The following is a 25,015-nucleotide window of genomic DNA, read 5'->3' on the forward strand; positions in this document are numbered from 1 at the left end:
TATCCTCATGAAAATTCAGATATTTTTTGTGTATAAAAGCTGTAGAATCACAAGAGAGAGAAGGCTTAGGGCTGAGACGTGCTGTTCTCTCTCCTCTTGTCTCTCCACCATTTTTCTTCCTCTCACTAAACCTTCAGACAGCACTACACGAGGGAGAACTCACTGTGTAGTGATTAGTGAGGGCTTTAGGTTCTCACAGTTCTATCCCTGTGTCAACACCTTAATAATATAATGCCGTGTGAAGTTCAGGTGCTTTCTCATCACATCCTTCAGTAGCAGGACTTGCAACAGCACAGATAACTGTAGACGACAGAAAACAGCAGTTTCATACGTCAACAGAGTTCTGTTGCTGTCACTGAGGATCAAACTCGTCCTGTGGTCCTGGATGTGTTTGTGTTACAATCATGCTGATAATGTGAGTCATATCTATCTCAAACTGTGGCAGAACCTCCGTCACAGTCTTTCTTCAGCACGACTCGGATCTTCACTCAAAGGTTTTTAAAACGAGAGCTCGGAGCAGCAGCTTTCCTCTGACTCTCCATTTTAACCTTCAGTTTGATTCAGCTCTCTGCCGCGGTGCCATGTGCGCAGTCTACAGCTGTCCCATCACTCAATGATAACGCCGCAACCCTTTCTCTCTCTCTCTCTCTCTCCCTCTATCTCCCTCTATCTCTCTCCCTCTTTGAAAATGTCTCTCTGCGCCGCCCCCCCCCCCTCTTCCACCAACTCTCCACAGTTATTTATACAGAGGAATGTGCCAGGCCTTAGATTTTTCTGATGTTAGCAGGCCAACGTCTCTCCTGTTACACAAGAAGACATCACTGCTAATTTTAGCCCGGCGCTGGATGACTGTTTTTTTCCCCTCTACTAATCAGGGAATAGGCCAATTTGTAATCCACAACATTCACCTAATACCCAGGAGCATAAAGACGTGTGTCACCTGCTGTAGTTTCACAATTCATCTGTCGTCTCTAATGTCAGATTTTGTCTCTGTGCTTTGGTTTGTCACTTATTTCCTTTTCAAGGTTCACCTGTTAACTGCAAAGTTTAAGAGCCTGTCAACCAAACAAGCATCAAGTCAAACGACCATTAAATGAATGAGAAAAAAAACAAAAAATACAGTAAAAATAAATGATATAATATAGGATAGTTAAGTATAGTAGAGTATAACATAGTTATATAAATGAATCTAAAAGAAACCTAAATTCTATAGGCCGTAAACCCCATCTCCTACATGATAGAGGATGGGACATGGCACAAACTAAACAAATCTAAGTACATGTTGATTAACATGTTTTTCCTTATCACACTTATGTTTGTTCAAGTGTTATTCTTCTAATTCGATGTTATAAAACCTCCAAATGACGTCAAAAGTCATATAAAAGGATATAAAAGAGCTTTTTCACTGCAGCCATGAAACCAAAAGCATGAACTGATGAACAGCAAAATGCTCTGTAGTGCTGAGAGTGAGAGTCGGGTCATAATCCTCCATCTGTTTGTTATTCTAAATGACACCTTCCTCAATGCAGATTCATAAAATACTTAATAAATGGTTAGAATATTCCTGGCCACATGGGGGCAGTAGCAACAAGCTGTGCACCAAATATTGACATATTATCAAAAGGCCATAAATTCAGCATAAAGACCTGACAGATATGGAGCTGAGAGGGAACTGCCTAGTGGGAGGATTCTCTTCATGGTTAATTACATCTCAATATTTTGGTGATGGGGATTTTATTTAGAAAGATGTATTGTCCGTTTAAACTTTCCACAGAGACCTTGTTATTGAGAACTTTAGCCGTCGCCCTCTGAGCGTCCAGCGTGACCGTGGCTCCTTTCCAGTGTGAGTTCAGAGAGTGTGGTCTTCCTCTCGGGCCACGAGTGAACAGGTGGAGCTGCACTTACACCGGGGAAATCCCCCACGTCTCCATGTTGCTTAAGTAGGTGCAACAACAAGTTTGTGTTTTTAACCGAGGGAAATTAGTGAGTTTATTAGAGCTGTTGGAGGACTTTTGTGTAGGAGAGTTAGTTTCCATACTCGTGATCTGTAGAAGATGATATGAAGGGAGAAAGAGCTGATGAAACACAGTGATGGTTGTTTTGTTCCCATGTGTTAAAACTTAATAATGCTGCTTAAGTCTTTACCGTGTGTGTGAAAAGTTGGACTCTGACACAACTCACCTCTGAGCGAACTGCAGAGCGTGCAAAGTGCCAAGTCAGCAACCCTAGATCCCGACATTATGCTGCGTGGCTTTATTTGAATGTCGATAATCTTCAGCTCCAAACCTATAACACATTTCTGCATGTTCTATAAACAGGAGTAATATACAGTAAAGAAAAACAAAAGAATATGGATCGTCCACATCACAGTCTGCAGAATTTGTTTTGCTGGAGCCCGTCGGCGAAGTCATGATTCCACCACATGTGTGAGACATTAGAAAGACTTTTAATTTCTGTTAGACCTTTTGATGTGTTCTGTATGCTGAGCTGTTACGATACAGGCGAGTTCTTCCTGTTTAGGGCCTCAAAGCACGTCTACCGTAACTCCTCTTGTAGACAAGCATTATATTTCTACTGGCAAACGGCTTGAGGAGGCAGCTCCCAGTGGTGGTTTCAACAATGGTCTCTGTACCAATGAGACGGTTCCCGGGTCCTATCCCTTTCCCTGTTTCGTTATGTTCTTTGGGTTAGCCGTAGCCTGTGGTACTGGGCACTTAGCATTTATAGCGTCACTGTGAAAAATTAAGGTGGGTATAATGTCCTGTCAGTTAGCATTTCCAGTGGCTAACAGGCTAAAAGTAATTTCATTCTGAAACAGTTGTACGTTATCTGAGGCCCTCGAAAGAAGAAGGTGGGGAATGATGACGAAATTATCTTGTTTGAGACGATCCCACATGTTTTATTTAAAATCGCTCCGCGAAAGTGCATTAGCGTAACGTTAGCATCTACTGCTTATGACCCTTCAGAGCCCTCTGTTGCTGACTGGCTGGAACAGTGCTGTGGTGCTTGTATAATATCTAACTAATTTATAATTAACTTTAGTTGGATAATCTAAATATTCCAAAGCATCTTAGTTGTATACTGAAATCAAAAAGGTATCACCCAGCAACAATATGACCCCAGTTGTCTTACTCCAATGGTTCTTCTTTGTGGGCCGACACATAACCGTTCTCGGAGGTTTTTATGACACGTCAGAGTAAAGGACTTCTCCGGCAGTAAAACTGAAACCAGTGAGCTGAAAGAGGCTGAAACGCTCCACAGATCTCAAAGGGTCTGTTATATCGTCACAGCACCTCATGGTAAATCTATTGATAGTATAAAAACTGTAGTAAAGGTGTCGTGTTTTTCATTTCAGTATCCGTAAATCATTTTGATATTAGATTAAATGGGAAGTTAACCATAAAATAATGAAAAGAGCATGTCTCAGCATTTGTTGTGTGTCACCAGCTGTTGTGGGAATATCACTAAAGTCTGTGACACAGCAAACTAATATCTGTTCAGTTACAGTAAGAACACAGGCTAACACACTTTTGAAAGTAAACATTACCGTAGATTTTCAGCAGCAGTATTTTGATTTTTTTATTAAAGCATCTTCAAGTGTCTGCTTTAATTAGAAAAAAACATACATTTCCTCGTGTGTCGGGAAACTCTCAGCACGCTCACTCTAATATTTTGTCCCGGGCACAGCGGGATCTGCAGCCGAAATGCCATTTTTAAGTGGAGCTATTTCCCTCGGCTGATTTACGCTCGGCGGTGAAATGAAATGTGTGAGCAGTAAAATGTCGTTTTCTTTCCCTCAGGGTCGGGGAAATCTCCCGTCTTCACAAAAAAAAAAAATATAGCGTGCGATAACATTTACAGAAGAGGCCCACGAGAGAATCATTAAACAAGATGAATCAAGCATCGGCAGCAACAGAATTTGTGGAGCACACTGACACGGCAGCTGCACTTGATGTGTTGTGAGTGCAGTGGGGAGTGTGCAGCCATTAGATGTTTGCCATCCCTTGGTAACAGGGCGTTTGTGTGTGTGTGTGTGTGTGTGTGTGTGTGTGTGTGTTCAGTGTGAGCAGCCAGTCGTTCAGTATTTACTGTGGGAGACAAGCAGAGCTCCAGCATTGCAGAGGAGTGAGGAGCTCCCTGTAGCGGTTGCAGTGATTCTTCCCCCCCCCCCCCCCCTCTTCTGCTTTTGCCGACAAACACAGCATCGGCTCATTACACCAGCTAAAGAATAAGACACAGACACATGGAAGGGGGAGGAAGGGAGGAAGGGAGGAAGGGAGGAAGGGAGGAAGGGAGGAAGGGAGGGGGAAAAGAAAATATCACCCAGTGCCGTAGAAAACCTGGATCACTCCCACTGGTGTGTTCTCTCTCCTCCTGCCTATCAGTGTGTGCTGCCGCCTGTGGGGTGGAATCACAGCAGGGGGGGGGGGAGATGCTTACACTGTCGCCGGCTATTGTGTGGACAAGAGATGGAGGGTGGGAGGTGATGGGGGGCTTCCCTCCGAGTGGATGATGTGCATTCAAAAGGCATTTCCACCTGCGGATGGAGGGATCTGTGCTCTCCAGCTCCCGGCTTCCCTGAGACGAGCTGCCGCCGAGCTGCAACTTGTTACATAACGGAGCAAAGTGCCTTCTTTCCCTTTTTTTTTATTGCATTTGATTGAGGAGCCGTCACCTGCGTGTGAGTAAGACCTCACAGTGTAACACAAGTTGAGTCTTTTTTTCTACGTGCGAGTCCGATGCTGCACGCTCGCACGGTGTCTTCTGTGGAGAATCTCCCGATCTAGGCGTGTAGTAGTGGCTCGGAACCCCCCGGTGTGTCCTGGGGAATACCCTGCTGCTGAACATGAGCCAAGGCAAAAGAGATTTGTCCGGGAAATACCAACAGTGGCCATGAAAACAAAATCCAGAGCTTAAGACAGAGAAATCAGGCAAGTACGATTTCAACTTATCTTTGTGAATTACAGCTCTTTCATTTTCTGATTTCCATCGGATGTGGACTGCACAAGACTGGAATATTTAATTTGTTATACAATTTGTTTTATAAGCAGTACTACTCAGGTGTCAGGTGGAGATGAAGCTGCCTGTGCATCCGACCAACCTGACACCAGATGAGACCAGTGTTATTGTTGAACACCAGCATCAAAGCTCTGGTTAGAAACCAGCAGACTTCAGGCTCTCCTGCTGCTTTGACCCAACTTCAAACACTCGCACAACGCGGTCAGCGTCGCACTAAAACACCGACACACCGGGACTGATGTTGCTCGTGGACGCACAAAACAAATGCATTTAGCTAAATTATTCACATTATTATTTTTATGCAACCCTCGTGCTAAACTAACAGAATTGAACAGATCAAGAGGAGGATTGAAAGACAACACTGAGGTAGTGTTCAAATCAAGTCGGTCTTACTTTGGAAGCATGTGCAGACTGAACGGTTTATAAATATACTTTCCTGGTTATTACAGAGAAATATGATCAGCGATGCTCCGTGTGATCCCCAATGATATCTCCAAAACTGTTAGTAGTCGGATGATGAATTAGCCTTTGGCGGCAGCGGCCGATGTTTGGGTGCGTCCAGTTTAGACGGCGGATATCCGGGCTGAGACTCTTCCGTTAGTCGTACAATGTAAAGAGTCTGACGATTTTCTTTAATTTATTATCTTTTATTAAGTTATAGTCATATCTAAATGTCTTAAAGAAGTAGGAGGAGGATTCAGGGTTTTCTGAAATTTCCCACAATTTATGGATGACCTGTGTTGTTTCCTGGAAAATAATTTTAAATGTGACATTCACTGTTTCCTATAAAAACATATTTAGATTTTGCTTTTCTCATTTTGGCAACTAGAGAAGTCATTTTTATTGTTGTCATTATCGGTTCCATCCATGTTTGGTTGTTATATCATCTTTTCAGGTGGTTTCTCGACATCACTGTATATCTTAGACTTAAATTAAAAAATAGAAAACATTTCCACATGCTGCCTTTATTTAAGTCCTCATCTTTGGAACCAGTATAATTGAACTTTCATGCAACAGGTGTAGCACAGCATAAATTCTAACCTTTATATTGTAATGATCAGCCTTGTGATGCTGCTGCAGCTGCTTATTTCTACAACTTATGATCAGTTGATTGAAACATCAGATGGTTCAGAGACAACTGGTTGCCATGACGAATAGAGCTCTTACCAAACCAGTTGCTCTCACTACTGGTATTACCTGGATTACCAACCGGGGACAAAGCTCCCAACAAGAGCAGCAATTTAACCGACAGACATTTCATAACTTTTCTGATTTGAGAAATGATTACTGTAATTTACATCAACTCTGGTTCTGTAATTTAAATGTGGACTAAGTCTGCCTCTGCTTATGAAAGCTTTGGGACAACAGTTGTAAAAAAAAGTTTGGATTATTCTCACATTGTTTTGAAATGCATTAGACGTGCTCTTAAACTTCTATATTTGTAAGTGCTCTGTTAGAACATTATGTGCTTTTCTGGAAAGATTGCACATCAAACATCTGATAGCTTTTCATTGTGAAACCTGACATTTTGTTACATGATGTAAATATTGCATGAATGTGACATTAATGTAGATTTTATAGCTGAGAGCAACATCATGTTTGACGATGAGAATCCAATAAACAGATTTACTCTCGAATGGTTGTTGAATTTTGTCTTTATGCTGAATTCATAAGAGAATCTTCAGCACGTCTCCAGTCCCAAACTATTCTATTGTGTTCCTTTACTGCAAGACTCGGCTTTTTTCCCCTTCTTTATTGAGTAATTCCTCCTACGTTGTAGCAAACACCTTGTGAAAGCTGCTGGGATGCCGGTGACTCAGTAGTTCTTTCTATTTTGAGTTCCACCGATGCCTGAATGTGCCGGGTTTTCTCAGTCTGAGATAAGCAGTCGTATCTCTGAGGGTTCAGCTGCAACAAATCTAAAGCTTTAGAAAAATAACAAAAGATGGATTCCTGAAAAGCACATTTATTTAGCTTATTTGTATATTGCTGTCCTTAATATTCACTTGCAGATATACGGATGAATCATGAATGAGAACGACTCAGTTCTGCCGCAGCATATTGAATACCTTTAGCTTAGCCTTGCTAATGAGACCCTGAGGGTGACAACTTGTCAAGTGGAACAACCGTTATAATAAGATGGAGACAGTTCACTGTGAAATTCAATGAAAATCTGTATTTATTTGATGAAGGCGAATGTAAAAGGGGATATGCAGTTGTTTAAATACTAAATATAGTGTTTAATTTGTTTAGTTCTAAAAATATTCTACCATAAACACCTAGCAATAATTCCTTAGGGATGATATTAATTTCACTGGCATTGATTGAAGTGAAAAACTATTTATTACAAACGTGATTGTCTTTTTTCTTCAGATTCTGAAACAACAGAGGATGAATGTGAAGACCAACTTCAGACCAAAGAAGACAGTGGGGAGGTTGAGGACCAGGCTGTGCACACAGGTAAATACCATGTGTCCATGTTTACCTGTCGTCAATTTAGGATTTATTATTTTTGGATCTATCTATTATTTATGTGAGTGAATTATCTATTGATCCATTGTTTGTATTAAAATGTTGATAAGTGCAGCTTTAAATTTCTCCTGTTTCCTGTTTTCACTTACTTGTACTATTTCATCGTATCTCCTCTTCACATGAGCTGCAGGGTTGAACAAATGGTCAGAAGACGATTATAGAACACGTGGACGTGAAGAGCACAGGCAAGAAATAATCATGCAAATAACCAGACAGACCTCATTTTGCTCCATCCTAAAATATGTTAACCACTGATTCTGACAAATTTTCTTTCAAACCCTCTACTTCAGGGGCCAGTCAGAGAATTTCTCAAGAGAATCTCCGCCACAAGTCCTCCCACCCCGATCCCCACGACTCGCCAAACGCCCCTCCACCTCTCCAATGCCAAGTCGCACTGGCTCAACCACACCACTCAGCTTGCGGAATAAAAGCGTCGGGCCGACTGACTACCAAGACACAGTGCCCGGGGAGTTTGAGGAAAAGGTTAAGCAACCAAAGTCAGCGTCTCAGAGTAACAACCAGGACTCTCGTCCACAGACGCCACTGAGTGAGTACTCCCGTAAAGAGTTAACGCCCAGACCGTCCCCAAAGCTTACTAGGGCTAGCTCAAAGGTTTTTGAGAAGGTCCGTGGCTTAGAAGAGCGGAGACGAAGCCTCGATATTCCAGAGGGATCCATCTCTGGTAGATCCTGGGCGGGTTTCAATCTTGCTGGGTCTGTTGATTCCGATGATGGAGGAAGCCGGTTGGGCATCTCGAGAGAAAGTTCGAGGGAAGATCTCCGGGAGGCTCTGAAAGAGGATGCGGCCGAGAGGAGATCTATGTTCAGACAGAGAGCTTCTTCGCTGGAGGACAAACCTCGCTACTCCCAAAAGGTTCAGGACATTGAGAACAAGTTCACAGAGGAGCTCCAGCGCATTAAGAAACTGGTTGGGAAACCTCACATGAAGAAATCGTTTTCGACTGAACAGCTCACCGTGAAGAGCAAGCAGCGGCAGCCTTTCAGGAAAATTGAACCTATTCCTCCCCAGGTCCTTCAGAAGCTGCAAGAGAGGGAACGAGTCCAGTGGGAGAAGGAACAGAGAGAAAAGGATTTAAATCTACAACCAGTGCAGCAGCAGCAGCAGCCGACGCAGCAAAAGCAACAAAAGTCACAACCTCAGAAGACGGAGAACACCGGAACAACAACCGTAACCGTCAGTAGATTCGGAGAGGCTGCAGGAACCCCGGAGTCGATGCAGTTATCTGACTTACCTGGACAGCGATTGGTGAGAGAACTAAATAGAGTCAGTCCCGTTACAGAACATTTTCAAAAATCCTCATCACCAGCATTTTACCACCAACAGAGGGCAGAGTCGCCAAGCAGGAATGTTGCCGAGATGACTTTACGCAAAGTAGAACGAAGGCCACCGAGTCCGCTTGTACAAAGGGTATCTCGCATGCAGGAGTCTCCGCACTTCCAAGAGTCTCTTCTGCCAAAGGATGAGACTTCAGGGAGAAAGACACCAATAGAAGCAGTATTGAGAAAGATCGAAAACAGACCTGAGAGTCCACTGGTACAAAGAAGAGCCATGATTGTGCAAGATCTTCCTCCTCAACCGCCTCCAAAACCTCCGGCGGAGGAGAAGATGGAGGTGGAGCTGTCCAGACCAACCTCTAAGATTATAGTCCCAACGATTATTGTTGAAGACGAGAAGATGGAAGTGGACGTTCCTGTAAAGACAAGTGGGCTGCAGCAGATTACCACCGGTGCCAAAGAGGGAAACCAGCAGAAGACCAGAGGAAAGAACCGTCGCTCTCGACCCTTGTCTCCAGAGTTAGGTTAGATGTGTTGTATTTCTCCCATTAAGCTTCCTGTTGTGGTGTGAGGCTCCAGTCTGCTTGTTCTTCACGTTTAATCAACCAGCTACTTCGTCTTCTCTAAACTGTGCAGATTCTTCCGATGATTCGTACGTGTCCGCTGGAGAAGACCCGATGGAGGCCCCGGTATTTGAGTTCCCCCTTCAGGACACTACAGTATCAGCAGGGGCAGATGTGCTGCTAAAATGCATCATTGGTGGAACCCCCACTCCTGAAGGTAAAACTACTGCTTTTATTGTATTTAACAGATGAAATCTCAAATATGCAAGTGGATTAATTTGTCGTCTGTTCTTTGTTGAAGTGACCTGGACAAAAGACAACACCGGTGTCAGTGGCGTTGCCAACTACACCGTCAAAGTGGAGGGGGAACGACACAGCATGTTCATCAAATCCGCCAAAATGAGTGATGGGGGGAAATACTGTGTGACGGCTGTGAATCAGGAGGGGAAGGTGACCAGCTGTGCAGCTCTGACAGTTAAAGCAGGTGAGTTAGACTTTGTGGGGAAATCAGATGTAACCAGAACTGCTTTGTGGTCATTCACTCTCAGATTCAAGCTTGATTTGTTAAATCAGTGTAATTATGCAAAGGTTGTTCTAATACCTGGCTCCGCAGGGCAGTTTTTAATTGTGTATAAGATATGATCACTAGTTCAGATATAAGGGTTAGGGTTAGGGATAGGGTTATTGCTGTTTTGTCTTTCACTGTTACTTCCACTGGAAACAAGCCAACATACCTAAGGATACATTTCAATTTGTGGTGTAGATTTAAAAGGCCTTATTGTCCATCTTTTTAAAAAACAACATCTGGTTTCTCTCCACGTCGGCACCGTGTTTCAGCGGATTTCTCTCCTGCCCCCGCCCCCCCCCTTGTCGTTACCTCTCAGAGCAGAATGTGTGTTCCATAGATTCCAGCTGAACAACCTCACTTATAGTTACCATAGCAACGCAGAGGCGAAAAACTGAACCTGTAAATTGCCAACTGAGGCTCACTGGCTTCCACGCACTGTGAATACACTATTGTTTGGATATCATAGTTGACATCTCACATTCTAATTATATTATGTGTGGGGGGGGGGCTGCTTAGTTTTGTTCTCCTCCTGTGTTCTCATTGTGCCACGCTCTCTGTTACAAATAATACAAGTTTACAGATGCAAATTGAAACGTTCCAATAACATTTACTCACGATCTGACTCTGTTCTTTGACCCTGTTGCTTTAATAGAGTCGGTGCAGGAGCCCAGAGGAAACTTGGGTGTCCCTGTGGACATCAGCAGCCCTATCACATCGGACGAGGAGTATCTCAGTCCCCTGGAGGAGGCCGTGGACTTCGAAGGGCCAGAGCCGAGGCGACCTATTGACAAACGGTTCAGGAAACCCCCGGCTTTCCTGGTGAGACTACAGAGCTCATTAAGAATACATCTAGCTAACTCACATTCTCACGTAGAGTATGACATTTGTCTTTTGACGTTGACATTTACTCAATGGCATCTTTGACTGGTTCAATGCAAAGACACTGCATGATACTAGATATTTAGACGTTTTTGACTCATGAATATACATTTTCCTGTGTGAACATGTTATCTGTTGTGTGGTCATCCCATCAATTCATAAACTTACAAAATAAAATGCATCTGTCAGTCTCTAACTTGCATTACAATTCACACAGGTAACGATGAGTGATCACGCTGTCATCGAAGGACAGGAAGTCACCATGTCTGTGAGAATGAGTGGACAACCCAAACCCATGCTCTACTGGTAGGCTCAGTCTTTCCAAGAATCACAAACCTTAGCGGGTTAAAGAGAAAAAGTGCTATATGAGTGATTTGTGTCCTGTTTTAAAATCCAGTGACAATTGTTCGATATAATTTTGTTCCTCTGTAGGCTGAGGGACAGAGTCACAGTAAAATCCGGCCCACGTCACATCGTGCGTGAGACAGAAGACGCCACTTTTGAGATGACGATCAAGTCGGCAGTGAGGTCGGACTCTGGCGTTTACACCTGTAAGATCATCAATGAATACGGGACAAAGCAGTGCGAAGGAAAGCTAGACGTAAAAGGTACGTAACCGACACTGGTCTAGTTGATAGAGGACATATACACTGATGTGTCCTGTAACTTGCCCCAAAACCAGTGTCCAGGTGTTCCCTAGCAACACTCGACAATAGATTGTCCTTTATCTGCTCCCAGCTCCACCAGTTGAGCCGGGCCTTGCCGTCATCCGCCCAGTCAGGGACATCACAGCCAACGCCGGGGAGACAGTTTTGTTTGAGTGTTTCGTCATTGGACCGACAGACACCGACGTGGACTGGCTCGCCGACGGGAAACTGATCCAGCCGGCGTTGCTCAACTGCAAGATGCACTTTGACGGGAGAAAGTGTCGCCTGCTGCTCAACTCGGTGCACGAGGACGACACCGGAACGTACACGTGCAAGCTCAGCACAGCCAAAGGTCTCAGGAACGAATATCGCAATGTGTATAAAGATTTAAAATTAGTTTGTGTATCTTCCTTTCCACTTCTTCTCACGTATTTGTAATTTCTTCTGTGCTCTTCAGAGGAAGTGACCTCATGTGCCAAACTCAAGGTCCTCCCGTCCTTTGAACCTCTCTTCACTCGCAAACTGGACGTTCTGGAAGTGATCGAGGGGCGTAACGCTCGATTTGACTGCAAAGTCAGTGGCACGCCGCCTCCCAAGGTCACGTGGACTCACTTTGGTAGGAATGTTCTTCACGGTGTCGTCATGAAACTGAATTTCTGCTACATCACCTGTTGTAACTGCTTTTTGGATCCACTCCTTTGTTTTTTCTTGACCTTTCTCTGTCCATTTCTCAGCCTCTGTTTGAAGTGAAACTGTTTAAATACAGGCTTCTTTTTTCTCTTGTAGACCATCCGCTCTTAGAAAGTGAGGACGTACGTATTCTTCAGGAGGGCGGGCGCCACTCTCTCATCATCTCTCACGTGGCCAACGACGACGAGGGTTTCTACACCGTCATCGCCTGTAACAGCCACGGCGACGCAGAGACCTCCGCTGAACTTTACATACAAGAACCCCGGCCCGCCATCTCGTCTCAAATGTAAGAGCAGGTCATTCCTCGAGTGTTGGGCCTCGGCTCCTCTGTGCGTTTCTCATTTTTACTTTTCTTATCTCAGGGCGAAACTCGAGAAGATGCCGTCCATCCCCGAGGAGCCGGAGGTCCCAGAGAACGAGGTTGAGCGTTTCACCATGCCTGACTTCATCAAACCCCTGTATGATCTGGACGTGATCGAGGGGAAGGAGGCCGTGCTCAAATGCAAAGTGGCCGGTTTGCCGTACCCCACCATCGTCTGGTTCCACAACGGCAAGAGGATTGAGAGCACCGAGGATAGAAAGATGACACAGTGTGAGTGTTTCAAAATGGATTAACATTCACCCAATGTTCCGGCCTATCAGCGTTCTCAAGCACTTCTCACACAGGTCACATATAACTAGGGTTGCAAAGGGGCGGAAAGTTTCCACGGGAATATTAAGCTCAGGAATTTGGGGAATTTTGAAAAAAAACAAAACTATGCAAATTAAACACTGAGCAATGAAAACATAATTCAAAACACTATTTTAAAGATGTATGGAATGCAGCACCCACTGCATGTTGAGTTTCAACCCTCCACTGTGCATTCTTCCATCACATGCACAGATAACTCCCAGCATCCTTCACTCTACAGCAGGGCTATTGAGGCCTGCTGTAGAGTGCAGGACTAGTCAGGTAAGTTTCGATGATATTACTGGGGAAAATATATTAGCATGCTGATTGAGGATTGTTCATCTGTTCATCTAGCCTATTTCCATTCATTTATCCATCAATTGTAAAATATTTTCACAGACGATTCCAATTGTTTGGCTAACTATTTATATCTCTGGCATTGCATTAGTGTTTTTTTACAAACTTTGTTCTCATCTTATTCTACAGAACAATGCCACATGCACTCTCTCATGTGTGGAGACATTTCACCCCATCCAATGTAGAAGGAAAGGCTGTGTACATTTGTAAATACTGTGCAAAGACCTATGTTAAGAATGACACAACGATGCAGAAGCATATAGTCAAGTGCTTAAAGTTTCCTCAGGGCTCAAATCAGCCTATGACAAAACAAAATGTTTATATTTATGTCTGTATATGACAAGGTAAATACAGTTAGTATAAATTACCCACAACATTTCCAGTTTATTCCCGTTAATTCCCGTATATTCCCGTTAATTCCTGTTAATTCCCATGGAAAGTTTCCAACTTTGAATATTCCCAGAATTTTGCAACCCTACATATAACTAGGACACAAGAGATCCAGAGGAAAATGTACCGAGGATAGTTTTAAGCACTTGAATAGATCTGGCATGTTGGATGCAGGATGCTAAAGGAAGATGCTAACAGATAAATAAGCCTTACAGATTTTCATCCTCCCTCCTCTGCTTCCCTCTGCAGTTCGTGACGTCCACAGCCTGGTCATCCGCTCTGTGTGCCACGCCCACGGTGGCGTCTACAAGAGCGTCATCTCTAACAAAGTAGGCAAGGCCACCTGCTACGCTCATCTCTATGTTACAGGTAATTATTTTTAACTTCCACTAACTTCACCTGGGACTGTTGCTGGTGTGGCAGTTGAGAAACCTTTATGGATTTATTTATTTCCATTGTTGTCATTTTCAGATATCCTCCCTGACCCTCCGGATGGGACTCCTGTGATAGAATCCATCACTGGGAAAACCATCAGCTTAAGCTGGAAGAAACCAAGGAGGCTGGACCCATCCATTGGTATTTATTCACAAAATATATTTCTTTACTTTATAAGGAATAAATCTATACGAGCATTCATCCAAACACATTTGATACAATGATTTTATCACACTCCAAAGATTCAAAGGTTTTTAATACAGACTAAAATGAAAATGACATACTGATGTATGTATGTATATGATATTATTATTATTATTATATTTACTATTAATATTATATATACTGTTGCTGCCACTATTACTATATACTGCTATTATATTGGTATAATTACTATCATATATAAATATATATTATGTTATATTATATACTATATATACTGTACTATTTTTATATACTGTCTAAAAATAACATTACCATCATATCATCAGTACTATTACCATCATCTTGCCACTGCACCTTATCTACCTATTTATCTTGTGTTTCTGTTTTTATTCTTTCTACCTTAATATTTTTTATTTTAGTCTATTGTATTGTATTGTATTTTATTGTATTCAAATATACCGGCTTCTATGACGACTTAATTTCCCTTCGGGGATGAATAAAGTAATCTATCTATCTATCTATCTATCTATCTATCTATCTATCTATCTATCTATCTATCTATCTATCTATCTATCTATCTATCTATCTATCTATCTATCTATCTATCTATCTATCTATCTATCTATCTATCTATCTATCTATCTATCTATCTATCTATCTATCTATCTATCTATCTATCTATCTATCTATCTATCTATCTATCTATCTATCTATCTATCTATCTATCTATCTATCTATCTATCTATCTATCTATCTATCTATCTATCTATCTATCTATCTATCTATCTATCTATCTATCTATCTATCTATCTATCTATCTATCTATCTATCTATCTATGTATTTGAGAAATACATATAATACACACAGACACAGCATAGTGTTATACCAATTACAATTTGACTCTTATACCATTCAAGCTTTATTTGGAACTTAGCTCATAAAATCATGCATTATAAACTGTGTGTGTGTGTGTGTGTGTGTGTTTTAGATCCCAGTGGCCTGATGTACGCCATCCAGCAACAAGCCCTGGGCTCCATCCAGTGGACCATCATAGCCTCTGGCCTGAAGGAGACCACCTACACCATCACCACCCTCTCCAAAGGAGTCCGCTACGCGTTCAGGATCCTGACCATCACCTCCAAGGCTTTCAGCAAACCCTCCTCCGCCACGGACCCCGTGCAGCTCCTGGACCGAGGTACATTCATGCAGCTTTTAGAACATCAACTGATCCATTACTGTGCACAGCAGTTAAACATGTCGTATGTGTGCACTTTGATGTTCCTCTAGGTCTCTATCTCCTGGAGGCTCCAGTGATTATTGATAAGCCAGACATTGTATACGTGATAGAAAACCAGTCAGTCACCATCACAGTTACCCTCAATCACGTCAACGCTGCTGTCATCTGGAAGAGGTATGTGTGTCTCTGTTGTCAACCTCAAAACACACACACACAATTTGTCCTTTCTTTAATTTTTAATATCGCAACAAAAATTGTTATTAGGCTATGACTGCTATTCTCTAATAAAACTACAGTTTTAAGTGTCGCTATGACTCCCCTTTATTTAGTTTGCTATTGGGTGGTAGAGCTGCCCCCTTGTGGACCCTGTGTGTAATAGGATGGTCGGAGGGGATGACCGACAAGCACAAATACACTATGACAGAATGACATTCCAGAGCAGTGGATAAAGAGTCTATTATTGTGTCCTGACTCGTATTGAAGCAGGAGCCAAACCTCCACCACACCTGTGCAGTGACAGCCTGCTGCTCTCCTCCAGCTATGACTTCTAAATCCTGGTTTATAAACTGTTCTGCAGAAGGGGAGTGGTCCTGGCCAGCAAGCCCGGCCTGTACGAGATGGCGATGCCCGATGACGACCAGCACACGCTCAAGCTGTTCAAGGTGAAAAGCGCTGACGTGGGAGAGATGGCGTTTGTGACCTCCAACAAGTACGGCAGTGACAGCTGCACCTTCGACGTGGAGCTGGCAGGTAGTCTGTCTGTCTGTCTGTCTGTCTTTCTGTCCATTCATCTGATCCAAACATAATGTAACTCTGTGTTGTGTCCTTTGCTCTCTGTCCACAGCTCCACCAACTTTTGAAACGATCATGGAGGACCTGGATGTTTGCTCCGGAGAGACCCCTCGCTTCGCTGTGGTTGTGGAGGGCAAACCAGTTCCTGACATCCTCTGGTTAAAGGTGTGTTGTGAACGATCTCCAGAGGAGGATCCCCAAAGGGGTTGTGGGTAATCTTCCAGCTCTGTTGTTAAATTGTTTCCTCGATGCCACGAGCCTGTGCTGCAGTTGCAGAATAAAGAGTTAACTTGACAACATTGAGGATTATGTCATAAATCCTTGCAGAACAATCGTTGAAACTTGTATTCTTTGTCCTCAGAATGACGTCCTGCTGTGCGAGAGCAGTCATTACACGTTTGTGTACGATGACAATGAATGTTCCCTGGTGGTTCTGAATGCTCGTACAGACGACTCCGGGGTGTACACGTGCACTGCCCGGAACTTGGCAGGATCTGTCTCTTGTAAAGCTGAACTGACCGTTCATGAAGGTAAGAGGCCAGAATAAGGCAAACAGGCCTTTGACTGTTGTTGGCGATATTATTATTGGTTGGTTGTACAGTTTTTGTTGATGTTATCATTGCTTTCCCATGACTGTAGCCAAAAGAAAAGAGGATCCAGTGGACGATGAGCAGACAATTCTGAGGAAAATGCGCAGGCTGACGGACTATTATGAAATCCATAAAGAAATTAGAAGGTAAACTGACTTCCCAGGAACCAGTTTGATCAAATTAAAAGTCTTAATGTCCTAATCCTGCTGTTTTATACACATAGAGACTAGATTGTAATAATTATATCATCTTATTTCCAGGGGGGCATTTTCCTATGTGAAACGTGTGACCCAGAAAGTCGGCAAAATGGAGTACGCAGCGAAGTTTATCTCCACGAGAGCCAAAAAGAAGCCGTCGGCTCTGAGAGAGATGAGCCTGGTGTCCAAGCTGGACCACGAGAGAGTCCTTTACTTTCATGACGCCTTCGAGAAAAAGAACGCAGTCATCATCATCACCGAAATGTATCCTTCTCGTATTATTACTGTTTCTTATTCACGGTTTAATGAGAGAAATAAAGCTCCGATTTCTGCATTGGGTTACACTGAGGAGCTTAATGGAAATGTCTGTCTTGTTAAAATGTAAATAAAAATGCATATATATTGTTACATATTACAAACAATTAGTGCATAATGTACACGGTCCCAGAAAGAAGAGCCTTAATTCGTCTTTAAAGATGCCACGAAGAGCTGCTTGACAGGTTTTCAAAGAAATCTACTGTCATGGAGTCGGATGTAAGTTCATCTCCGACCTCATTTGAATGATCACATGTAAATAATTAATGTAATTTAAAAATAAACAACAGTTACACGGAACATTTGTGTTTTGCGACCATCAGGTACGGTCCTGTATAAGACAGCTGCTTGAGGGGCTGGACTACCTTCATCATCTAAACGTCATACATCTGGACATAAAGGTAGATACATCTCACTCTCCCACTCTTTCATCATCTGGTTTATATTCATTCTGTCAAAGAAAAACAATTGTATATTTGGAGAATGATCAGGTACTTTGATTTAAGGACATGATACGATATTGTTTTCTTATTTTCGTGTTATCTCCTCAGCCTGATAACATCCTCATGGCCGATCCTCACGGTGATCAGATCAGAATCTGTGACTTTGGCAACGCTTTGGAAATCACACCTGATGAGGCCCAATACTGCAAATATGGCACGCCTGAATTTGTTGCACCAGAAATTGTCAATCAGACCCCTGTGTCCAAAGCAACAGACATCTGGTACAGTCTCTTTTCAATTTAGGACAAACTTTGTGTTTGGTTCTGTTCTAAAACACCACACTTACCAACTTCTTCTCTGTATTCCACTAGGCCTGTTGGAGTTCTCACATATCTGAGGTGAGTAAACTCTTTTTTAAAGTTCTATCATTATTAAATGTTTACCTGTGGGAACTGGTCAGTAAATGTAAGTATTTTGCTTCTGTTGTAAGTCTGACAGGAGTTTCTCCGTTTGCTGGTGAGAACGACCGCAGCTCGGTGCTGAACATCAGGAACTATAACGTTGCCTTCGAAGAGAACATGTTTGCTGAGCTTTGCCGGGAGGCGAAAGGCTTCATCATTAAACTGCTGGTCGCCGACAGGCTGTGAGTAGCTGTGTCTTTATTTGTTTCATGGAGTAAAAATCATATATTTATACATCATTCAAATTTGCAACCAAAAAATTAAGGGATGAATTCATACTGACTGACACATGACATAATTACTATCAATAAACTTAACACAAAACAATTTTTTTTTAAACCCAGGTTGGTCACAACTTTTTGTCACCATGCTGAGATGTTGCTCCTTATCGATTTGAAAAAAGACAGTGTCACAAATGTTTGTGATTTTGTTTCAATACTTGATGCTTATCAAACCCACATTTGTTTTTTTTTGTTCATGTCTTTTCCTTGGTCTATATCTGCAAATCTGCAAATAATACAAGACTGAAATAATCCATTGTTTCCCTTTAGGAGACCTGATACTCAGGAATGTCTGCGACACCCCTGGTTCAAGGTACGACAAGGCCACACTGTGGATTATCCATTCCCTCGGTCTTCACTTATTAATACTTAACAACACCACAACTTCGATTTAAACTGTCTTTTAAATTCAATGTTATGTGTATTTATTGTACAGACACTTAATAAGGGGAAGGCCATAAGTACAGAGGCCCTGAAGAAGTTTGTATCACGCAGAAAATGGCAGGTGAGAGATATTGTATTACTTATTTATCATTACCCACAAGAATACCTATGAATTATTCAATCCTCACATTTGTTTTTCATTCTGTCACTGCATCATATCCCATTTTTTACAGCGTTCATTAATCAGCTATAAATCAAAAATGGTTATGAGGTCCATACCCGAATTACTGAATGACTCCTCCAGCCATATCTCCATCGCAGTCCCCAGGAACCTTAGAGAGGGCTCACCTTTGCCATCATCATCCTCAGATTCTGATGAAGACATTGATGAACTGCCATTTATTCCAATGCCACTTACCATGGAATTCTCTGGATCAAGGGTTTCACTGAATGAGTTCCAGAGCAATGAGCAGGAAAAAGGGAAGCAGAATGGAACAAGTAAATTGTCTGGGTCCCCTGTTCAGGCACAGGAGGCAATGGAGTGTGACACGAAAGAAATGGATAAAGAAGGAGTCGAAATCGCAGGTAAAAGCCGCCAGCGGAAGAGGTCAACACAAGACAATGACCGGGGTTCCTCGGATGAGGAACCACCTGCTGAATTACCACAAAAGTCAGAGCTGTCCAGAAAACCACTGAGAAGGGGTTCAAGTATGGAGTCAGACAAACCAGAAGGTGGACGACGAAGAGGAGAGCTTAGACGAGGAGGCTCAGCTGACAGTGCATTGCTGCTCCGGATTCCAACTGAGGAAGGAGCTGTAGAGGGAAGCCCAGATGATGGCAGGAGAGTTCTCAAGAAAGCTGTCTCTATGGAACTACCAAGGAGAAGCACCAGCCCAGGAACTGTGAAGATGAGTCAAGAAGACTATGCACTTAAACTTGAGCTAATGAGGAAGCGACTCCTTCGTGGAGGGTCAGTGGACAAAAAAATGAGTGGACTGAGAGGACCACTGCTGGAAACATTGGGAATGGCAGATGAGAAACGTGCAAATTCCTCTGATCGCTACTCTCGCACTGCTCGTTTAGGCCCACCACCACTAATCAGAGCTGCATCCAGCGATTCACCAAGGGATGAACTTCCCAAACCCAAAATTCTGCGCAAAAGCGCATCTTTCAGTCAAGGTGATGCCGAGCCTATAGCTTTACACCGGCGGTCTGGAGCTCCTCTGGAGATTCCCTTGGCTCAGGTAGAAGAAAGAAGGCTAAAGGAAGCTATATCTATGTCAGCTTTGACTGAGCCAATAAAGCAAGACTCCCGACCAGTGACTCCCAGGGAACCTTCACCGAGACCCCCAACTCCAGAGTCGGTTGTGCAGGAGAGTCCTTCCAAGACAGGAAGTGAGGATTCATTAATGGAGAAAGAGATGAAGTCCTACGAGACCATAAGTGAAAAGATGGATGGGTCGACTACAGATGGTAATTTTGACGAGCGATCGAGCACAAGTGGTTTCTCAGAGAAGGACATGAGCATATCAGAAGAGCCAATGGTTGAGTCAGAGTACATGGACCCGAGGATTCCTACACCTCCTCCTGTGGCCCAAAGCTCTAAACTAGAGGAGAGAATGGAAGAAGAAGTAGAAGAAGAAGTAGAAGTAGAAATAGAGCATGAAGAAAAAGAAGAGCCTATGAAAGATGAAGAGGAAAGAATTGTCAGCGTGTCTGAATCAAAAACTAAAGAAAATGTAGAAGTTATTGTAGAAAATGAAGAAGAGGAAGTAAATATGCCTTCTAAACCGTCTGAGATGATCATAACCACAAGCTCAGTTATGGTGAGACCAACAGTACAATATTCCCATTCCTCAGCAAATGTCATGCCAACTCATGTAACACCGTCGCCTGCTGCTCGAGTTGTTCTTCCAGATGGAAGGACTTCAGCATATGCCAGTATTATGCAGACAATAATGGTCCCTTCAGTTCAGCCTCTCAATGACCCGACCTTAGGCCCCTCTTCACCAGATGTGGTTCCAGCCCCTTCATCAGCTGTAGTAACAACTGAAACATTTTCACCCACAGCTTCACCTGCTAGCATTCCCTCTGCTTTACCAGGTTTGCCAAAGCCAGCCACAGTGCACGCTGCTGTATACTCCAGGGTAGCGTCACCAGAAACGATCGGAAAAGAACCCAGTCCACCAAGGACGACCACACATTCCTCATCCCAACAAGAGCTTTCAAGAGGAGTGGACTTTGAGGACATTAGCTCTGAAGAAGTATTTGAGGCGCGCTTCAAAAAGCGTGAGTCCTCTCTCACAAGAGGTCTTAAGTTTTTGACGCGGTCTAAGAATGATGACAAACCCCAAGCAATTTCCTCTGACTCCACAGAGGCAGGGGAGGAGATCTACAGACCTGGGCCGATTGGTGCACCATTGGAATTAGCATCAAGGAGACTTGAAGAGAAGTCAAAGTCAGTCCAGGATCTTCGTGAAGCTCAGAAGGACCAAGGCTTTATGAGGAGACTCTCTTTGCGCCTGAAGCGAACTCCATCAGCTGAGCGCAAGGAAGAAGTGACAAAAGAAGATGAGTCACCTTCTTCAAGAAGAAGGCTTTCTTGGACTCTCGGTCGACGAGGATCGCAGGAAAAGAAAGAAGTGGAGATGACGCGCATGGATGGAAGTGCTGACGCGGCGGAGGGACAAGATGAAAAGGAGGTTAAGAAACCTAATGAATCACCAGTCTTGGCAATGCGAAGGAAGATTGAATCTACGGTGGCTGGGATCTCTACTAGAATCCGTAGCTTCTCAGAGGAAAGGAGATCATCGGAGGAAAAGGAACAAAAGAGGACACCCATTCTGTCCATGCTTCGTCGTTCAACATCTGAGAATCGTGGCGTGAAGGTTCCTAGTGTTCCTCAGAACCAGCTGGTGTCTCAGGCCAGTAATGGCACCTCCACAGAGTCGCTCGACTCCATGTCCAGCGTAAAGGCAGATGCATCAAAAGGTATGAGGCAATGGCTTTACTGTACTGGAGATTTTGTTTCACATATGAGAAGATGACTACTGACCATTAATTACACTTTCATACATTCTTGATGATTGATTAATGGAAAAGATTCTTCACTTATTCAAAGGTGTGGAGGCTGAGCGCAGATCCCGCTGGGACAGATGGGGCCTGACCAGAGGGCGGCGAGACAAGACAGTATCACAGCCTGACATACCGACAGCAATCTCCAGAGAAAATAGTTCCTTGCGTTCACGCCAGTACTCCAAACTGGCTTCTGGTTAGTTGTTCATATTTTAAAAGTTAAACTGTTGCTATGAGATAAAAATGTGATATGCTACATAGTCTACCAAATCAAGCCCTGTAGCATTAATTTCTTCGTAAATCAACATTTTACGCCTTTATCAAGGCTTCTGAAACATGTACCAATTACATAGCAATATATACCACGTCAGACCTAGTGTGGATGTACTTTATTTAATTGGTCTTATATCTTTGCTTACCAGATTTCCCTCCAGTATTCCACATCAAGCTGAGGGATCATGTCCTGCTGGAGGGGGATCCAGTCACACTCAGCTGTCTGCCAGCAGGCAGCCCCCACCCACACATCACCTGGATGAAAGGTAGACATCTCTGGTGTAAATAAGACGATGCAACCTAAATGTTGTTCTCTAATTACAATCATTTACAGAATAATCTTAGTTCTATGAGTAATTACGGCCCATGTTGCCTCTCAGCACTGACTCACAACTGGTACCATGACAACAGTGGTTGAGTACAGTACAAATAGATATTGCCAGAGATAAAAACAATCTCTTTGAATGTCTTTTAAAACCTAATCAATATTCCTCAAAGTCCATTCCCATACATGTCTGTTTCCTCAGATAAGAAGCCTCTGGAGATTGATGCCAGGATGAACATGATCGCCTGCCCTGATGGTCGCCAGCTCCTGATGATCATGCAAACAACCAAAAAGGATGCAGGGGTTTATGAGTGCGTGGCTACAAATCCCCTCGCCTCTATGACCAGCTCCTGCACCATATCCCTTGCTCGTAAGAACTGAGACATACCTCACTTTTTTGTTTGCTATTTAAGTGTATATAATAGTACGATATATAGATAACAAATAAGACAACAGAGATCCTGGGATGTAACAAGTAAGAGTTCATGAACAGATACGTTATACTAGGTGTGATACTGATTAAATGCACTAGTATTAAATACTGTAGTTTTGCTAATACCTCTGTATTTGTTTTACCAGGCCTGCCTAATCGTCCTGGGACCCCTGAGATTCCTCAGAAGTACAACAACACAGCCTTAGTACTGTGGAGGCCCTCGGACACCATGGCCCCCTGCACATACTCTCTGGAGAGGAAGGCAGAGGGTCAGTCTTTTTAGATGACCCTCATCATATGTTCCGTTTTTAGGGGAATATTAACTTTTTTATATAATATTCCTATTGTTAAATAGACATAAGCACAATGGGGTATTGACCATAATATTTGGTTTGTACCTTAAAGCTATAGGAAAATGTCACAGTACTGTAGGTATGCATGTATTTCAGTGTGCACCTTCCAAACAAGATAATAAAAACATGACTCTTAGGAAAATGAAATCAACAAGATTTAATTAAAAGACTTTGAGGTTGCTATGGCAAAATCTGGGTTATGGCATTCAGTGATGAAGATGACAATTTTTTAAGGAAATATCGAAGCAGACATGGCTCACACTTTATGTCAAAATGTATCTGGAGGTAGTAAGGATATAATTTATTTATTTTTTACTCCCCAGGTGAAACAAGCTGGCTGATCGTGGCCACAGGGGTGGCTGACTGTTACTACAATGTGGTGGACCTGCCGGCTGGGTGCCTCTACAGGTTCAGGGTGGCATGCGTCAACAAAGCTGGCCAGGGCCCCTACAGCAACCTCTCAGAAGAAGTGGGCCTGGTTGCTTCAGGTATGCATTATCTCGAAGTAAATCACTGACAAGGTTTTTTAATGTCAACCCGACACCTCAGGGCCCCCTATTGCCTGCTTTCCCTGTTGCAACACTCCAGTGCATGAGTGATGAAGCCACTAGTGATAGCCTTAAAGGGCAAAGTCTGTAAGATATGATTCACCATTGCCAAACAATCCAGTGTGTGTTGGTGAGATATCTCACAAACGTAGGGCCATGTTTTGAATACACCAGAATCTTCATATCTGATCAAGTCCTTCCTTGTTTTGTTCCTCAGAAGAACCAGCCAAATCCAGTGCTGCTGTGGTGGTCAAGACTGTCCCTGCAACTACTCCTCCTCCCCCTGTGGTCATGATGTCCTCCATGAAAGTGTCTCCCATTAAACCAGCTCCTAGTAAATCCCCTACACTTGCCCAACCCGTCCCTACCGCAACATCTGTGACTAAATCTGCTTCTCCAGTAACCATCAGACCTCCTATTCAGGTTGATACTAGCCGGCCTGCTGTCACTCCCTCCATTAGTGTAGCCCCCCCTGAGCCAGCTGTGGTTCAGACCACCACAACTGTTCAAGCCACGCCAGTAAAAGCTAAGACCACCCTTAGCATCAGTGTGGGCAAACCCAAAAGCAAGTTGATGACTCCGCCTGTTGTTCCACCCAAACCCAAGAGTCCTGTAAATGCAGCCCCTGGAAAAACCAATAAACCCCCAACTCCTGTACCAGCCCCTGCGCCTGTCATTGGGAAACCCATTTCATCCGTGCCAATGTACGTGCCAGCTGCAACTGCTCGTGCTACACCGCCTTCTCAATCCACTTCAACACCCACAACCATCCCTCCTGTGACTGTTACTCGTGTGACTGTTACTCCGGTGACTGTCACTCCGGTGACTGTTACTCCTGTGACTGTCTCACCAACCGTGGTGGTGGTGCAGAGCTTGACGCCTGTGGTGCAGGGAGGGGACGGCTGGAGTACCCCGTCTGGGCGGAATACCCCAACGGGACGGGTTACACCCTCGGGGCGCAGGACACCATTGGGATCTTTGCGCCAGGGAGTTCCACAGAAACCTTACACCTTCATGGATGAGAAAGCAAGGTAATGATTGCTGACAAATGCGTACATTTGGTTGGCTACTACAGTATAAATAACTAAAAGAGTATG

At 43.4% G+C, this 25,015-nt stretch overlaps 1 protein-coding gene across 1 annotated transcript in view; it reads left to right on the plus strand.

Moving 5' to 3' along the window:
• spegb (striated muscle enriched protein kinase b) overlaps positions 1-25,015 on the plus strand; it is a 29,666-nt gene that overhangs the window by 2,239 nt on the left and 2,412 nt on the right. Inside the window, exons 2-36 of the mRNA XM_061088917.1 lie at positions 7,393-7,479; positions 7,676-7,743; positions 7,837-9,370; positions 9,483-9,626; positions 9,711-9,893; positions 10,630-10,796; positions 11,074-11,162; positions 11,289-11,464; positions 11,595-11,855; positions 11,961-12,119; positions 12,290-12,479; positions 12,556-12,785; positions 13,860-13,979; positions 14,082-14,186; positions 15,200-15,406; positions 15,499-15,622; positions 16,026-16,198; positions 16,293-16,405; positions 16,602-16,770; positions 16,880-16,976; positions 17,091-17,291; positions 17,504-17,561; positions 17,666-17,743; positions 17,894-18,066; positions 18,157-18,183; positions 18,276-18,428; positions 18,798-18,840; positions 18,964-19,032; positions 19,145-21,902; positions 22,033-22,182; positions 22,409-22,525; positions 22,787-22,954; positions 23,164-23,286; positions 23,694-23,858; positions 24,139-24,949. Of these exons, the coding sequence (XP_060944900.1) occupies positions 7,393-7,479; positions 7,676-7,743; positions 7,837-9,370; positions 9,483-9,626; positions 9,711-9,893; positions 10,630-10,796; positions 11,074-11,162; positions 11,289-11,464; positions 11,595-11,855; positions 11,961-12,119; positions 12,290-12,479; positions 12,556-12,785; positions 13,860-13,979; positions 14,082-14,186; positions 15,200-15,406; positions 15,499-15,622; positions 16,026-16,198; positions 16,293-16,405; positions 16,602-16,770; positions 16,880-16,976; positions 17,091-17,291; positions 17,504-17,561; positions 17,666-17,743; positions 17,894-18,066; positions 18,157-18,183; positions 18,276-18,428; positions 18,798-18,840; positions 18,964-19,032; positions 19,145-21,902; positions 22,033-22,182; positions 22,409-22,525; positions 22,787-22,954; positions 23,164-23,286; positions 23,694-23,858; positions 24,139-24,949 (9,490 nt within the window). The remainder of the gene's footprint in view (positions 1-7,392; positions 7,480-7,675; positions 7,744-7,836; positions 9,371-9,482; positions 9,627-9,710; positions 9,894-10,629; positions 10,797-11,073; positions 11,163-11,288; positions 11,465-11,594; positions 11,856-11,960; positions 12,120-12,289; positions 12,480-12,555; positions 12,786-13,859; positions 13,980-14,081; positions 14,187-15,199; positions 15,407-15,498; positions 15,623-16,025; positions 16,199-16,292; positions 16,406-16,601; positions 16,771-16,879; positions 16,977-17,090; positions 17,292-17,503; positions 17,562-17,665; positions 17,744-17,893; positions 18,067-18,156; positions 18,184-18,275; positions 18,429-18,797; positions 18,841-18,963; positions 19,033-19,144; positions 21,903-22,032; positions 22,183-22,408; positions 22,526-22,786; positions 22,955-23,163; positions 23,287-23,693; positions 23,859-24,138; positions 24,950-25,015) is intronic.

Source organism: Limanda limanda, chromosome 16 (genome assembly GCF_963576545.1).
Source record: "Limanda limanda chromosome 16, fLimLim1.1, whole genome shotgun sequence".
Classification (NCBI taxonomy): Eukaryota; Metazoa; Chordata; class Actinopteri; order Pleuronectiformes; family Pleuronectidae; genus Limanda; species Limanda limanda.